At 24.6% G+C, this 19,571-nt stretch overlaps 1 protein-coding gene across 1 annotated transcript; it reads right to left on the reverse strand.

Annotated features, from left to right (window-relative positions):
- Positions 1-33: 33 nt before the first annotated feature.
- Positions 34-19,344, reverse strand: FG379_000273 (ubiquitin ligase with a HECT domain at the C-terminus; the record flags this gene model as incomplete). Its single annotated transcript, XM_067325683.1, has 1 exon — positions 34-19,344. One exon carries the CDS (start codon positions 19,342-19,344, stop codon positions 34-36), a length of 19,311 nt encoding a protein of 6,436 aa, XP_067183227.1.
- Between the last annotated feature and the right edge of the window lie 227 nt (positions 19,345-19,571).

Below are 19,571 nucleotides of genomic sequence, written 5' to 3' on the forward strand. Positions count from 1 at the left end.
TATAAATATAATTTTAAGATCTTAATATTACATCTAGTTGTCGTGTATAACATATGCATCTAAATCGATAGCTACACAGTTGTTGATTGCATAAAGTAACCTTGATCTTAGTATTTCAATGCTTGAATATCTAGGTAGTGATAATCTAAATCCACAAGTAGTTGCAATAGGTAATCGATTATCTTGAATGGTATCTGGATTATCATAATTAATGGAAAATTTCCAGTCACTAGAATTGTTTACTTGAGGTAGTCTACTCCTTCCAGATACAAACCTAAGCAATTTTTGTAATTGTTCATTATTAAAAGTTTCCAGTACTTTAAATAGTTGTTCTTTTAATTCTGGATGTGGTGAGACTGTGTGATTTTTAAGTACATTTAAATCTATTTTGGATTCACCGCATATTAAATATTCAATTTTCTGATAGTTAAATAACATTCTCATTCTTCCCAGTGGAATGATTGTGCCAAAGCCTTTTAATATATTAATCATTATATCACTATCATCCATCATCCTACACCTTTCTGCAAGTTGTATAAATAAATGTAAATTATTTAAATTAACACCAATATTCGAACCACAATTATAAAATTCATTATTATTGCTATTACTATCATCACTATTTAATAATAATATTATATTTCCATTCATATTTTCAATTTGAAATGTAAGCCCTTCTATTTCTGGTACTACTGATGTATTACTGCTGCTATTAGATATATTTCTTTGTTTATTTATATTTTCATTTTCAATAGATTTTAATGAATTAAGCATTTCATATGCGATACAATCAGCATCTACTAAATCTTTTAATGATAATGGCAGACCAGAAAATTTTTTCCATATTAACGGATTCAAGTTAATGTTTAATGCACTCTTTGTTGTTACACATATCCCCATCAACCTTCCTAGACACTCATACATTTCACTTATTATTTCTTTCATATCTTTGTCAATAGGCCACTCCCAGGGATCCAATTTATGTATTATTCCCATATCGTCTATATTATGCTCTCTTTGTGTATTTATTTCTGAATTTAATATTGGTGTTGGATTTGTATTGTTTATTGTCTCATTGTTGTCCATTTCCAACGGTATTGAACTTAATGATGACATTGATGATGATGTATTTACAAGACCACCGTCATCACGATAATAATCTTCTACTTCCATTTCGTACTCATTCTCTGTTTCCTCATTGTAGTAATCATTATCATTTTCATATTGATAACAATCATCAACACTATCATTGTCATCATTGGTGTATTTATATCTATTATTAACATTATTGTTATAATTATTTCCTTCAATATTAATATTTTTCCTTGAGTAATAATTAATGTTACAGTCCATTGTAGTAGTTAGTATATTATTTGGATTGGAATAGTTATGATTGCATTTTAAAGAAGGTATTTTATTAACAATATTTTTAAATTCAGGAATAGCAATTTTTAAATCAAAAGAATCTTTTTTGATGTTATCGTCACATTTAAATAATCTTTTTCTATAATAATCATATTTAAATTTCTTGAGCAAAGTTAGTTCATTATTTTTAGTTAAATTATCCATATTACTAAACAACAAAAAGTCTTCACATATATATATTGATTCAATAGTTTTGTAATTTGAATACATAGAATTAATTGTCACCGTATCCTGGTTATGACCTATTGAATGGAGAGCATTAGCACATAGCGTAAATAAGCCGTTATATTGCATGTTGTTGCTTATTTGATATTCTTTATCGTTCACTTCATTATTTTTATTCATTATTTCATTTGAAATCCATGACAAAAACTCTTGAAATGGACCTCCAAAATCGGTACTACCTTCTCCTCTAAATACAATTAAGAATGGTCTTTCTGTAATTCTTAATTTCTCTGGTAGCATATGTAATATTTGTCTAGTTGACTGTGATAAGAGCGAATATTTTAAAGGATCGTTTCCATTTACAGCTAAATTTCTGTTTAGATGTACTGTCAAACCATTATTTGCTGTGGTGTTGCCGTTATTATCTCTTTTCTTGTAATCTATTAATCTCTTTATTATATCATTCCAAAGTGTATTTATCAAGCTTAATTTATAAAATGGTTTTAATAGTAAATACGAACTTATTGGTATTGGCAAATCATATGGACCAATATGTATTAAATATCTTGGTGAAGAATATATATTGTGGTAACCTCCCCATGTTCCAAGTAATTTACTTGATTGTAATAGTAATGTTGAAACTGGTACAATATTGTCGCTATTATTTTCACTACTAGTTCTATTGTGGTTTAATGAATCTTGATATTCTCGTATGTTTTTCATAGCGTCCCCACTAATACTTAACCTCCAAAATAAATCACCATAGAAATTATTTACAAAGTAATATGAAGATGATATTCTTAGAAAATCTTCTTGCTCATAATTCAATGTAGGTGAATTGTAAACACCTGATATCATTGGAATTGTATATTTTGATAAATCGTTGAATTTATTTAATAATAATATTCTTCCATATATAAATTGTTGTATAATGTCTATATACCAACACAATGCCTGTATTTTTAGTTTCATTTTATTTAAACTTTGATTTGGTGAGTTATTTATTTGGATTTTAGTAAATACATCTATTGATGTAGTATATATTGGAAGTGTTTTATTCAATAGCATTTCAATAATTTTAAATGGAAATTCTGAGTCTTCATAGTATATATTGTTTACATCTATTGTTGACTTAATGTTCTCAAATACTTCATATTTATTACTACAATCTAATAAATTATCAGTAATACTACTACTATTCGAAGGTTTTTTGTTTAACATGAAATCAATACCCAATAGACTTAATTCATTTTCCTTGTCAAAATTGTGTTTGAGGATAACAGAAACTATTAAGTTTTTGATTGAATTTGAAATAAATCTGACCATATCAACAGAATCCGATGGTGATATTTTTGTTTTATTCCAAATACTAGAGGTATTTTTAGGAAGTAATTTACTTATATCAGTGTTCTTTATCCCTAATATCATCAATGTCTTGTTTTTAATATCTAAATTGTTAATTTTGTACTTATCTATATCATTTTCATATTCTTTTTTATCACAAAAACTCATTTGATTCAATAATTCATATACCAATACCTTGCATATATTATATACAGTCAATTCTATATTCATCAATTTAACTAAATTTTGATCTATGTTATTTTGACAATATAAATGCATTTTTTGTAATATTTTCATATCTACTGATATTATTGGCTTTAGCATAAATTCATAATTAAGTTTTGGAGTTAATAATTCAGAATCATTGCAATTTTTATTGTTCATTTTGATTACCATCTTCTTGTACTTGTTAAATATACTTTTATCAAATAAATCTAAATTAGGTATCCATTCTATCCATGAATTACATGAAATATAATCTAAATTATTATAATCATTGCTTATTAATGAAAGCAACTTTCTAATATTATGTATCCATATATATCTTTCATTTTCAGATGTCCAATAAGGATAATAACCTTGTTTATCATCTATAGATTCTTCCATTTCTAGCAATTCCCAACAAGATCTTATCATTAATTCTTGTAGATTAAATTCATGACTTACATCATTTGATGATTCAAAACATGATTTGTCTTCATTTACTGTATCATTATTTTTTACACAATTCGATATACCACCTGAAATCGAAGATGATCCTGTTGATAAACCTGCATTTTTTGGAAATACTATTTCACTAATTTTATGATTTGCTGTAATACTTATTGATGTCTTTAATAATACTATTTGATTTATGTATTTATACGTGACATGAATAATTTCTAATATTTGTTTAATATTATCTACTTGTGAAAGTCCATTATATATCTCATCTACTACTTCTTGTTTTATAAATATTTTACCAGGTGAGGCATATGAATAAGAACATGGTAATGTTGATGATAGAGTTGGTGACGAAGATGTGAAATAGTAATTTGCGCTTCTTATTGCTGAATTTCTATCTAAATTTATTCCACTATGACTTAAACCAGTTGTTCCTGAGAATGCATTATTTGATAGATTATTATTACTATTATCTTCATCATGTTGTCTTGCATTATTATCTCTTCTACCTGAAATTCTGTGTAAAAATTGATGATGGATAACGTTATTATTACCTTGTTGACTTTCATTTATATTATTACTATTATTTTCGGCAGCATTATTTTGATGATAATTAGTTGAGTTCATATTAAAGGCAATATCATCTACAGGCCTTCCTGTATCAGGTACTCTATTTATATTGCTTGATAATAGTGATATGGTACTTCCTGATGATCTATTTGTTCCAAAGGGTCTAATTGATCTTAACCATCTATAAAATAAATATTGTATTATATGAATATTTAATTTTTTTTTATCATAAAGTTTCTTCAATAGATTATTGCAATTATTATTCTGTGGAGCTTGAGTTGAAATTGTATTTTGATTACCAACATACACATTTGAGTTATTGTATATTCCACCTATATTTAAAGATTTAATACTTATATATACTTCACTACCTTCTTCTGTGTTTGAATTAATATTATCAACCCCAAATACCATGTTTTTGTTAATTGAGTGATCTATTACTGATATTATCTGGCAATCTGATAGTAAACCTGGCCAAGGATATTGGTAAGGAGGTAGCAAATTTGATTTATTGTTGATATTCAGGTTAATAGATGGAGATGGTATTTTATAAGATTCATTTGTATTCAATTTTATACTATTTTTATTATAAACTGAAAAACAGTATATCTTTTCATATTGTTGTGTAAATTCTACTATTTCACTTCTATTTGTATGAAAGCATATTTTTGGTGGCTTTGGAGTCATAAACCACTCATTTGTATAATTATCTGTTGTATTATCCAATTCATTTAAATTAATATCATAATCATCATCAATAGCTGATTCAAAATTTGTATTATTAACGCTTTTTTTATTATAAGCAATATTCTCAATATTTATATTGTATTTTTTGTTTATTTCTGGATCAATATTAAATGAATATTTCTTATCTTTTTCGACATAATTTTTATACATATTTCTGTATATTGAACCTGCAAACTGTTTTTTCTTGTTTATAATATAGGGATTTATTCCCTTGTACGTAAGTAATTGTATTATGCTTAAATTACCATATGCTATTGCAAAGTGGTAACATGTATTACCCTGTTTATCTTGAATATTAATATCCGAGTCATATATACATGACAGTAAGTATACCATTCTTGTATTTCCACTTATAACAGAACCCATTATTCCTGTCTGAAGGAATGATTCATGCTTTATATCATTTTCTATTAGTAATTCATTATCTATTTGAACATTATATGAATGCAATCCATTATTATCATTCTCAGATATATAATGACAACCTATATAAATTGATGTAACTAGTTTAACACTTTTACTTTCTTTTATCTCACATATTTTATTATTATTTGAATTATTTAAATTCTCTAAATTTGCACCAGTATTATTTATATCTAAATATTTGAGCAAACACCTTACAATATCTTCACAACCTATCCAACACGCAAGCCAAAATGGTGTTTCATGTTTAACTATTCTTACTGATCTTTTCTCACAAAATATTTTTACTGAATTTTGTATTTTATCAATTTCGTCTTTTATGTTTATTGTAAATATTTTATCCAATAAATCCCAATTTAAATTGAATTCTTCATATATTTCTACCAAGGACTCTTCATTCTCATTAATAATATTACAAATGTTATTGGTACAATTATTATTGTTATGATTACTATTATACATTGTTTGTCTATTAAATAAACAATAATCTCTTGTATTTGGAAATTTGACGTAATCATATATATTATTTAATAATGACCTTAGTGATGATTTTGTATTTAACACTGATTTTGGAATGCAATTAAGTATATTATTATATAAATCATCACTTATTAACACTTTAAACAAAAATTCTCCTTTTTTTGAATCAATTAAATATTTTTTATACTTCATGATTAACTTATCTAATATATATGAATCGTTTTCTAGTATTGCCATTACAACTAACGTTCTTAATATCCATATTTGTTTTTCTGTTAAACTGTAATTATCATACTCTAAATCGCTATTTAACATTATTGTATTGTGGTTATGATAATCGTTATTAAATTCACAATTCTCATCAAATAGTTTTGTTATATCATTTATATAGTAATTGCCAATATTCTTATAAAATTCAGTAAAATTAAACGAGAAACAATAATCACCGTTTTTAAAAAATAATATAGCTGGAATATTTGGTTGAAATTCAAGTGTAATTTCATCATTTACTGTGTATTTTTCTATTTTTACGTAGTCTTCATTGTTTGAACAAAAATCATCATTATATATTATTATTTCTTTATTTATAGGTATTTTATATTCCTTATTCAATTTACTTATCTCATAAGGTAATGGTGGAATAAGTGAAACTAATAATCTTCCATCAGATAACCAAATATATCTAAATAATCCATCTAACCAATCTATCCCAACACCATATCCTATTGAATTACTCTCATTATTATTATTCAAGTTATTAGATTCCGTAATATTAAATGTAACACTGAACGATTTTCCAGGAGTTAGATTCTTAAATAATCTAGTTCTGGGTGGTGATTCAGTCACATCAGATTCATCTAAGTAGTAATTCTCATCTTCGAAATCGTTTGCTATTTCACCACTCTTGTTATTTTTTTTGGTTTTACTACTATTCAAATCAATATCATTTTCAAATGAAGTCAATATTTTTCTCTTAAATTTACCATTCCCATATGAGTATATTTGTTCTATTTTTCCACTTTCTCTCTTATTTATAATAAACCAACTAGAATTGTTTGGAAGAATACAATTGCTCCAATTATTAAACAATGCATTACTATATAATTCTTTTCTAGTATTATTACTGCTGCACAAACTTATACCACTAGGTATACATGGATATAAATAACCTAAAACAGATACTACACTTTTGTTTTGATCATTATTGCTATGTTTATAATTATTTGTGTCGTTGTTATCATCAATATTGTCTTCATTTTTAATATTATTACAACTTCTTTCAAATTTTTCAATTATTCTTGTATGATTTCCAGCAAGTGAACATACTAACTCATTTCTTTCTTTTACTTTGATTAACAAAGAATCACTGCTTGAATTACTATTATCATCATAATAGTTAAAATTGTGTTTAAGTTCGTTTGGTATCCATTTTACATATTCGTAATTTTTATTTTTTAATTTATTAATATTATCTATGCTATTTTGAATAATTGGCAAATAGTCTACTTTTGATACTATTTGATTGTATGGAATAAAAACATTGTTCAGACTATTTCTTACTATGATATTACACTCTAATGTTGAATTATCTTGAACTGCTTCATTGCTCACATTTATGCAAATAATTGGTAACATAAATTTCGAATTTGGTGTCAATCCTGTAATTGAAAAAGGAGTATTATCTATTTCAAATGTTAACAATCTATTTTGAAAAATAATATTCATATCAATTTTAGAACTCTTAAATCTCTCTTTGATTATAGTTTCCTTGGTTGCTCTTATTCTTGTTAAACTATTTTTAATATTTTCATTCCCAAATGTTAAACAACGATCATCGTAAAATGAGTATATAACGGTACCTAAATAACCATAATCAGCATATATTTTTTTCCTGGTATTTTCGTTACAACAATTTGTAATATTCTCAGTATTCTTTTTTAATTTTATTTTATGAATTAATTCATTTTTAATCCAATAATTATAAAATTCAGATATTTGATCTCCATCTAGTACTTCATTAAATACAATCCCACCTATGAACATATGTTTAATAGGATTTCTGCTAAATGAATTTAAATGCTTACTAAAATTAATTTTGATATTTACGTTGCTTGTATGCAAACCATTAACGTAAAGTAATTTATCCAATCTAATGTTATATATATTATAATCATAAATGTCATAACTTATATTTTTATGTTTTTTACTGTTAAAATCATTTAAATGATTCTCCATAACATTTAACTTAAAATTATCATTGTTTACTATTATCTTATCTGAGTTATTTAATGTAGATTTAATTATTTCTCCAATTTTATATGATACAAGTCCAAATTCATAACCACCAAATTCACTTATTGCTCCGCTTAATTCACTAACACTATAAATAATTCTTGGGAGTTTATTTATAGCTGAACCTTTGGATTTGTCATTCAAACAATATTCAAGTTTTACTGGTTCTATTTTAAAACCTATAAAACCCGAATTTTTCATAATGGATTTATTTAATTGATTGTGATAAATATTATTATTATTATTGTTAATATTGTTTCGCTTGTACCTATCTAAAATATCACTTTCAATATTATTACCATAGTTAATTCTTAATAGTGAATAATATTCTTTAGTAAAAACATCATTTTCCTGTTTAATTAATACATTCCTTGTATTTATATAATTTAGTGTATTTTGAATATATTTCCAGGGAAATAATGTATTTGGTCTAATATTGTTTTCCGTATTATTACCTATATCATTTAAAATATTATGTTCATCATTTGAATGTATTATTGTATCACTTGTGCTTAACATTAAGTGATTTGAAATAGAAATAAAACTCAGGTATTTATTAAAGAATGATAAAATATGTGGTAATGGTAATATTGTGTATTCATCTGATGAATCTAGAATACATCTTGCTGAGCAGGCCATAAAATGACAAACTAAAGTTGTGTTTATTTTTTGTCTATTGATTGGTTTATAGTCTTCTGCTGATGTAAAGTGGTCCCAGCCTAATTGAGTAATTGGTACTTTACCCAATATTAATTCCCTAAAAACAGGTAAATTATTTATGTTAACTAATGAGTTGTCGTTTTCAAAGGATACTTTTGATTCATATAATGAAAGTATACATGACACACAATAACATATTGAATCTAATATTCCTTGTATTTGATCTGGTTTATTGCAATTATTATTGATAGATAAAGTAGTTATCCAGTATGTCATTCTGCAAGAATCTATTGCTAATTTAGTAGGTATGTGCACACCATTAGTAATAAGTGAAAATAATGAATTCCATGTTAAATTATTTATTATTGATTTTCTAATTAAACTTGGACACAATGGATGTCTTATAAATTGATCCATTAACCAATGAGCAACATAAACTGAGGGTGATAATGATGAATACTTTAATTGTTTAGATGAATTGTTATTTTTAAAACTTTCTATTTTTCTAATAGAATATATTTGTATTATTGAACCAACAAGGTGAAATATTATTTCTGTTTTTAAGTGATTCACTATTATTGATCTTAAATTTTTATTTAAATTGTTGTCACTTTCCTCGTAAAGCAATTTTGATATACATATATAAATAATTCTTTGCCATGAATATAATTTATCTATAAGTACGCTTTCATAATCTATTTTATTCAGTATATATTCAGTTGATTTTTTGATAACAATATCTGAATGAGCGTTTATATCGTTACATAATGATCTTCTATACATTAACCAATAATCTGGAGATGGGGATAAATGATTATTATCTTCAATTATTTGATGAGCAGCAGGAAATACAAAATCTTCTCTTCCTCTTATTATAAAATATGTACAAATTCTCATTATTCTCAATAATTGAAAGAATTTATTTGAAAACAATTTTATATCACTTTTATTCAAAAACAAATTGTTTATTATTCTGTCTGGTATTATACCACATATATTGCAAATAATGTCTATTGCTGATATTTTAATTGACCATATTGCTGTTGTACCGTTCGATTTAAGTACTAATGTTTTAGCAGTAACAGGATTAGAGCCTTCTAAATTAAATATTCTTTGATTCATACTTAATTTTCCATATATTGAATTGTCTAAATGTTTAATTGATCCTAAACAATGATCTGTATCCGTATTCAATATAAAATCTTGTTCAGATAACCATTTCCATAGTGTATTACAATCTTCAGGCAGCAATATTGTTTTTAATTCTATTAGTGGTATATCAAAATCATTTGCTTCTTCAGAATTACTATCAATATCAATACTATTATTACTATTATATTCGGTGTTTTTACTTATATTCTTTTTTTTGCATTCGACACCTATACTTGAAATTATATTAATTAAACTTTTTCTATCTTCTTCTTCCATACTATCTTCAACATTTTCATCTTTAAAATCACAATACTGGGAATATATATCGAAAATTTGATTATTTATATTACCACTACTATCTTCACATGAATATAATGAAAAATTACTCATTAAGCAAAATAAGTCATATAGTGTATCATTTAATTCACTATTAAATAAACATTTGCTATTGTAATTAGGATAAAACTCTAAAATTACTCTTGTCACCAAGGATATTACCAAAGATGATCTTGAAATTAATACAGATATAGATTCCAATAATTGTCTTTGATATTTAACAATGTGATTGTCATCTTGTCCATAATTTATTTTTATATTCTCAATTCCTAGTAAGAAATAAAGTTTATTTATAAATTCTACTTTGAATAATTTTAAATAACCTCTCAATAATAACTCCAATTGATTAATGTTTAGACCATATAAACAAGTATAACATAATACACCACTATCTACACTACTGCTTAGCCATGGTAAATCTCCATGTACTATATTCGAACACCTCCTTCTCAGAAGTAATTCTCTATCATTTTTTGTTCTTGTTGCTCTGCCACCATTTGAGTTATCATAATTTAATATATTATTAGAAACATTCTTATTAATATTTAACACTTCATTTGTATCTTCTTCTAATGGATTTATATCTATACCGAATATAGTACATATTGAACATAATAATAATGTTTTTTCTAATAGTGAATCAATAACATCAATTCCAATATCAATTACACTATTATTACGTATTATATCTATTGATTTCTCATTTATTTTATAGTAATTATAAAGATATTTTGAATATTCATTACTAATACCACTGAAACAATTATATATTGATTCTATTATAGTATCTTTAATATCATTAACAATGTTATGATTTGAAATAAGAATTTCTTGGAATAATTTAATATTTTGTATGTATTCTATGTAGTCTGTATTGTATTTATGTTTTAAATTTATTTTCTCCAATTCTTTATCTATATCAACATTGTTATTCGAAGATGAGTTATGAGTTTGAATTCCTAAGTTATTTTCTGTTATTACACCTTGGATTGTTTCAAACCATGTACTGCTTCTTCTGCGATATCTTGTTGAAAAAGGAAGACCCTCGTATAAGATTGTTAATGGATCCAGAACAACAAATATAACTGCTAACCTTGTTTCTTCAGATATCTGTGCTAATTCATTAAACTGTACCTCTAGTACACTTCCTATACTTTCCCCACCAATAAATATTTCAGATCTTAATATTGAACCTGTTGAATTTGTAGTTACTCCATACCTTATATCTATTACTGTTCCTTCAATATATGAAATTTCTAGAGCAAACATATTTTCTGGAAGTTGATAAATATCGTTATTTAAATTCCTATTGTCTATTCCCAATTGAACTTGCGGCTTCAAACCAACTACATCATTCCTCTGAAATACCTCTTCTAGTGGCATCGTTAACACGTTTGAGGGTGCCACTGTTATTCCAAATCTTGCCAATCCTAGTACTCTGAATGAAAGTATATTTGGTGGTATTGATAAGCCTGTTGATTGTAAACCTCTAAACGTCAATGGAGCTCTACAAACTACTATACCTCCACCTAATGTTGCTAAATCGCAATGCACCACTCTCTCGTCTATATTAACATTAAAGTTATCAGTCTGTAATGCTCCGATAAATATTGATGAATGGGGATGATTTCTAAATGCTGGTGAAATGTCGCCATTAATGTTATTGTTCACGTTTTGATGTTCAGATCTTAATCTCGTATTGTTGTCGTTAATAATATTGTTTTGAACTTCTGATTTGCTATTTTTATCTTCAATTTGATCGGAATTAGGCAGTGAATCTTTGTTTATTTCTTGAGTGAAATATATTAATTCAGATGATATCATTTTTAAAAATTTATTCGGAAAAATATGTAAATCAGGCAAAGATATTGACAATGTATTGATGTTTGCTTTTTTGTTATTTTCATTTCGTGAAAAATCATTTAATTGTGTATTAAATAATTCGTTTGAGCTTTTTTCTTCAAAATTTACATTTTCGTGATTATTACCACAATAATTTAATATTATTAATTCAGTTAACGTGCATTGTCTTATGCATTCAGTGAGTAATAAAGATAATTTTGTTTCTATCGAAGAATTTTTAGTCCATAAATCTTTTAACAAGTGTTTCTCACCGTCATGGAATTTTAAAAATTTGGCCAATATTAAATATGAAATTTCTTTTGTTGCTTTATTTAAAATATCATCATCACTTTTAGTATTGTTATCATTTCTATTAACTTTAACCAATAGAGAATTATTCATTACTTTTTCATTTATATTCTTTAATTTAGTTGAGTAACATGTAAGTTGTACAGCATATACTAAAATATTAATTGTATCCTCGACGCAAAACATCAATTCATCTATATTGCTTTCAATGCCAATACTATTACTTTTATCATTCAATGTCATAATTCTCTTAGATATTAAAGAAAGTAAATTAAATACATAATTTATTGTTATTTCTTTAATGTCAAGATCATTATTTGTTGACACTAAAATTGATATCATATATGACTTAAACATTATCCATCCCCTTTTCCTTAGTCTAATTATATAACTATTATTTATTACTTCAGGATTCATTTTTTTCAATACAATTGATGATGAGGATGATAATGAAGATGAAATTGACGATTTATTTGAATGTAAAATAAATGGTAATTTTGTTTTTCTGATATGTTTTTGTATATAGTCTGCCTTTTTTTTAATACAACGATCTAATACATTTTTCTTACTATTTAGTTCGATTTTAGTATCATTATTCATTTTACTCAATATGGTTTTTGTGTATGTATTCTTGACATTTATTTTTTTACTATACAAGCAAACAAAATTGAATTGATCAATCTCATCATATATATTTGTTTTTAAGTTAATCGCACCTAAATCATCAAAATCTAGCACTTCCATTAAAGCATTTTCCATTTCTTCTATCATTACCTCAGAATTCAATGAACCTTTTCTTGGATTTAAAGGTATAATACATTCTAAACTATACATTTCATTTTCACCCTCAATTAAAAGTTGTCTTGTTATTTCTGATTTTTTCTTATATAATTTAGTATAAACATTACTATATATAAACGAATTATCATCACCGTATTTTAATAGACTATCACTACTGCATTCTGAATATGAAATACTTTCAGATGAAAAACATTTACTATCTATATTCTCACAATTATTTGGATTTAATATAAATGCATTATCCAACTTATTTAATTTTATATTATAATATGTCTTAAAAATTTTAGAACAAGATAACACAGGTATCGAATATAGTGGTAAATTACTCAGTCTTTGAACAAATAAATATATCTTGTAATCGTCTATATTTTGAACTGCTGATTTATTTCCAATAATTTGCTCCAAATAATATCCTTGCTCTTTTAAATAATTAACAATATTTATTTCATTTTCCGTTACTATATCTACTATTATAATTCCAGTGATGGAATCCTTAATATTAAATTTATTTTCATGCTGTAAATAATAATTCTCACTACTAACATTTTCTTCATCTTTATTCGCAAATGGGAATATATATTTCGAAAGTTGTTCTAAAATAAAAGTTTCCTTTTTATCTTTAAATATTGAATACAAAAGTAACGTCCTTAGAGAAGAATCAAACCAAAACTCATCATTATCGTCAATATTTTTATGATCTATGCTAACTAACCACTTTCTGAGATTAGTTATTATACCACTTAAATTTTTAATATTTAAGTTAAAATGTGGTTTTATTTTAATTTCTGAATAACCCTTACCATTTGTAGTTTTACTTAACAAGTTATTAGTACCATAATCTTTTTTTTTTAAACTGTTTATTATACTTTCTGTTTCTGTTAATTGTTTAATATTAAACTCATTTATTATAAATAAATGTAACATTCTAATATATATCCAACCTTCATATCTTAAATAAGATTGTAATGATATTTTATAGTCTGTATTGAAGTTAGTTATGATTCGAACGGATTCTACAGTCATTATTCTCAATAAAATCGTAAATAATTCTGATTTTATTAATTTATTGTAATCATTTATATTTTGTGGACCATTTAATATAAAATTAATGTACACATTTAATGCGTCGTTTAAATCGATTGGCCTTTTCTCTATACTGTTACCGATCACTTTCTCATTCTTCAATATATTCGGAGGCAATGTCGTTAGCAGTGATGGATCTGAATAGTTTCTATTTTCAGCTGGATTTGACGATGATGAAGATACTGAATTAATTGAAATGCTTGAATTATCAATATTGTTATATTGGGACGATTTTCTTCTTATATTCAAAAGTTGTTTTATCATATTAATATGGTTACTACTTCTCAACTTATTATTAAATGTAATGTTTGTATCAGTAGCCCTTCTATTTTTCTTATTTTCATCAATTAGTTGATTCAAATTACCACCTTTATTTATATTATGATTATCATCAATATTATTACTACCAAAATTAATGCAATTATTATAAAAATCATTAAATAAATTAAAAGGTATGTTATCAATTATCCATCTACATCTTTTTATTGTTGAATCGATGAACAATTCTTTATTCTTAATTTGTTCCTGAAGATCTATTTCATCATTAATTGTGTTGCTTATTTGTGTCTGTATATTCGAAAGTATTTGCGAACAAGATCTAATGGATATGTCTAAAGAAAGATCAAGGACATATTTCTTTTTATCATCGATATCATTTAAATTTTTAATCCCAAACAAATGAAGAACAACCGAGTATATTGCTAATTGTACATTTTTGTATTTTGGATGAAAATTTCTCCAGTATTTTCCTAGGCTATTTATTGTATCTAAATCTGAATTTATTATTTTTTCAATAAATTCAATATTACTATTGCTACTATTATTTGTTTCATAAAAAAGTGATTCATCATTAACCATTGATATTAAAGTATCTATCCAATCTTCATCACCATTTTTTAAATTATCATGAATAATTTTATAATTATTTATATTTTCATATTTAAGTTTGTTTTCTATTATGTCTGTATATATTATTGGATGAATATCATTTAATACGATTAAACCATTTTCACCTACTGAAAATAACAAATATTCTTTGAATATTTTTGAAATATCAACATATGACCACATAAGTAATTGAGATTTTAACCAATTAAATAATATATGCGTTTCTATTATAGGATGTAAATTATCATTAAATATTTTGTAATTTAAAATATCACAATCCATTATCTCTCTTGAAAAACATGAAAATTTTTTGTTAAATACCATTATATCCTTCATTATTTTAATATTTAAACTTATCACTATTTTTTGTAGTAGAAATTTCGTCATTTTTTCAATTCTTATCAACTTTTGTTTACATATATCAATATTATAATTAAACTTTATCTCTTTCTTAAAAAACTCCAGTGAACTCATTGTAAATGATACAAAATTACCTAGAGACTCTGTAACTCCATATTTCAAAAAATAACCAAACCATATTATATTCGATTTGGTGTATATACCTGATGTAACTTTATATATTTTATCAGTTATAGTTTTAATTTTGTTGTAACCTTGTTCATCATTGGTTTTTGATATTTTGTATGAACTTTCATTTTCATATAAAAAATTGTTACTTTCAAACCAATTTTCTGAATATATAATTAATATTCTAAATATTTCATACATAGCATCTCTCCAAAATATTATATTTTTATTTAATTCCAAATGATCTTCGACTTTACCATCTAAATTATCTTTTACAACATTATTATCACTGTCGTAATTGTTTATATTATTATTATCATTATAATTATTGCCAGTTTCATTATATTCATCCATTTGTTTTTTCTTAACTTTACCTGATTCAACTATATACATTGAACTGCTGTGTCTTCTCATTCTTCCAAAATTATTTAATTTACCTGAAAAATTGCTACTGTTTGAAGAATCTAATTCAACATATTTATTCTCAAATCTTCTTTTATATTGATATTTATTAATTTCATTAAATACTCGCCTGTCAAAATTATCCAGTAAATAAAATAATACATTATGCTGAGAAATAGTCATACCATTTATAACAAAAATATTTAAAAGAATATTTAGGATTATTCTTTTATTAAAATTAAAATAATATAATGGAAAACCATCACATATTTTATGATACGAACTATCTAAACTGTTTTTTTGTTTAAATATATCATATTCCTTATATATCCAAAAAGGATAATAATACTTTTTTTTCTCTGACTTAATTTGTTTCATTAAATTTTCCGTTAAATAATTGAATATTTCAACACTATTCAAACGTTTATCATCTTTAAAGTCTAAGTCTGTCGTTTTACCAATATTCCGCTCCGTATTATCAATATCAGGTTCGTTATTCCCATTTATATTTATAGTTAACATATCTGATAGCAAAATGAAATAATATGAGTTAATTTTATACTCTGCAATGCTTTCGTTATTCATATTAAAATCTCTGTTCTTAAGTAATCTTGTTACTATTAAATTAAATATATTGTTAGTTATAAAATGCTTGAATAATTCTACAATTTCATTCGTTACATTGCTGTCAACGTTTATTATTATTTTAATAAATTCAACTATATTATCTATTTTCGTAGTGTAAAAAATGTATGTCAGCAATAATGAATTCATTTGGGAGAGTATATTTATCCCTGTTGTTTTAACTAACCACTCGTAACTTGTGTAACCATTTCTAAATTTTATATTCATTAATTTTAGTATTAGTTGAAAACAATCGTCTATTGTAATTAATATATTATTATTATTATTACCACTATTATTTGATAGTAGTTCTGTAACTAGATTATTGTTATCTGAAAATATATACTTAAATATTAATGCCAAGTTAATTAACAAAGTGACATCATTTATTCCAATTAAGTCATTTGTATTTTTGCTTATGAGATTTGATAATATTTTATGAATCAAACATAAAATATTCATATTATTTGTCTCATTTGTACTTGAGTGATTATTTATTTTTACCAACGTATTGCAACATTTTTTTACAATTACTCTTCTCCATATACCCGATAGAAATAATAACAATTCATCTACACTTACTCTAACATTATATTTTGAACTATCATAATTAATATCTATACTATCATTTTGTCCATAATTCTTTATTGAATCAATATTGTCAATAATATCATTTTTTACAAGTGTATCTTTAATTAAATTATTGGAATAGTTACATTCATCATTAACTTCTAAATGAACACCATCAGTCATAGTTATTTGAAAATTAACTGATGATTTTTGGTATAATGTTAACATATCGTATAATTCCTTATTAAAATAATATTTATATACGAATTCGCCATTAATGTATATGGATAAACATGTTTTATATGCTTTACATTCAACAATTTCCGTATAACAAACAAACTCCACAATATAATCACCAGAATAATAATTTTCTAGAACTTTTTTTACACTAAGCTCTTTTTTGCTGGTTTTTCTGTGACAAAAATTAGGATTTATGTATATGTATATGACATTATCAAGAAGTTCTAGTGTAAATATTGAATATGGTATTTTAAAATTTGAACCACCTTTTTTTCTAGTATCAAATTTTGAAATACTTTTACTATTAATCTGGATATTCTCACTTAAAGCATCATCGTTATTTGTCAGCAATACCTCAATTCTAGTTCTTACATTATCTTCCTGTATCACATTATTGAATATTCTTGAATCTGAAACTAGACTAAATTGTATTATACTACAACCATATATTGGTATACCACCAATATATACATATTTAAATAATGGTACATTATAAATTTCATAGTTCGAATTTTTAAATGACAGGCTTATATCGCTATTCTTGTTTGAACAATAATCCTCATCTTGGTTCTTATCATCAATATTATCTACCTTTTCTTGTAACGTATATAAATAGCAATCAGACTTTAAACCCAATAGTTGCATTTTATTCCATATATAACCATTTATTTTAATTGTAGTATCTTTGTCAATATATTCTTTTAACTGAACTAATTCATGTATTAAAAACAATAATAACGATATATCACGTGTTTTTATTAACGTTCTTAGTGACAGCTCAATAATCAGATTCCCTTGTTCTGTGTTAAAACAATCCTTAGACAAATATTTGACCATGCTTCTATATTTATATTCGAATAAATCGTAGTTTCCTTTCAATGTTTTAAAAACGTCATCTCTTGAATCTATATAATTCACAATAAATTCCATCAATATTTTTAACTCATAATTGTTATCATTTGTTGTGAGTATTTCATTTTTTAATTCAAATAAGTTATTGTTTTGACTTTTTTGATCGTAAAATAATTTTGTAACATTGTTGTTAAACAAAGAATAGCTTGTCTTAATTAAATTACCTCTAGAAATAATTTTAATTTCTTCTATTGAATCCGTCAGATTATTTAATGTTTGATTTATTATTGATTCTCTTAATCTGAGTAAAATAAATGGAAAATTAATTATTTTTGAATCTAATATTTTGTTCTTTGAAGAAATATTACTAAAACCATTAATAAAGTAATCATCCCCTTCAAAATTAGCAGAGCCTTGTGATAATATTTCACTTATTCTTCTCACATTAATTAATTCATCAATATTCTTGGCATTACTTAGTTTTAAATATTGATTCATTTGATCTGATAGCACTTTTATTATATTATCTTCTGATCCTACCATTTTTTTAAAATATTCAAATAAACTTTCACGTAATAATTCACTGCTATAATACTCATTATTATCCAATGGATCCATTTTAAGTAATTTATTAATATTTACAATGTTTGATGTGTTATTAACATATTCGCTATGATCTAAAACTCTCTCCCTTTTTATGGAGCAATTTATTAGTATACTTACAAAATTTTTTTTTACCTCTATATCATCTAGTTTAATAATTTGTTCTACGCTATTTAATATATAATTTTCTGACATTCTTAGTGGGGAAACACCCAATTCACCAAGCTCCGATAATATCTTTATCGGATAGTAGTACCTATTTAGCACCATTTGTTTGGTTTTAATTCTTTCATTTTCATTAGTGTACGAATTAAATATAATATCGACATTCTGATTTTTATTCATTTTCTTTTTTTTTTGTTTTTAGTTTATTTAATTTTGATATATGTCTAATAGTTAATTATAAGTTTCTTTTAATATTTGATTCAGGATATTAACTTGATATTATTCTTAATATTAATGAAGTGTCTTTTTGTCTACTTTAAACCTAAATGCTTATAATTCATACAAATTGTATTCGAATTTTAAATAGTTATAGAAAAAAAATCATTAAGTTAAATCTGAACAATTAC

Source organism: Cryptosporidium bovis, assembly GCF_009768925.1.
Source record: "Cryptosporidium bovis isolate 45015 chromosome Unknown contig_10, whole genome shotgun sequence".
Classification (NCBI taxonomy): Eukaryota; Apicomplexa; class Conoidasida; order Eucoccidiorida; family Cryptosporidiidae; genus Cryptosporidium; species Cryptosporidium bovis.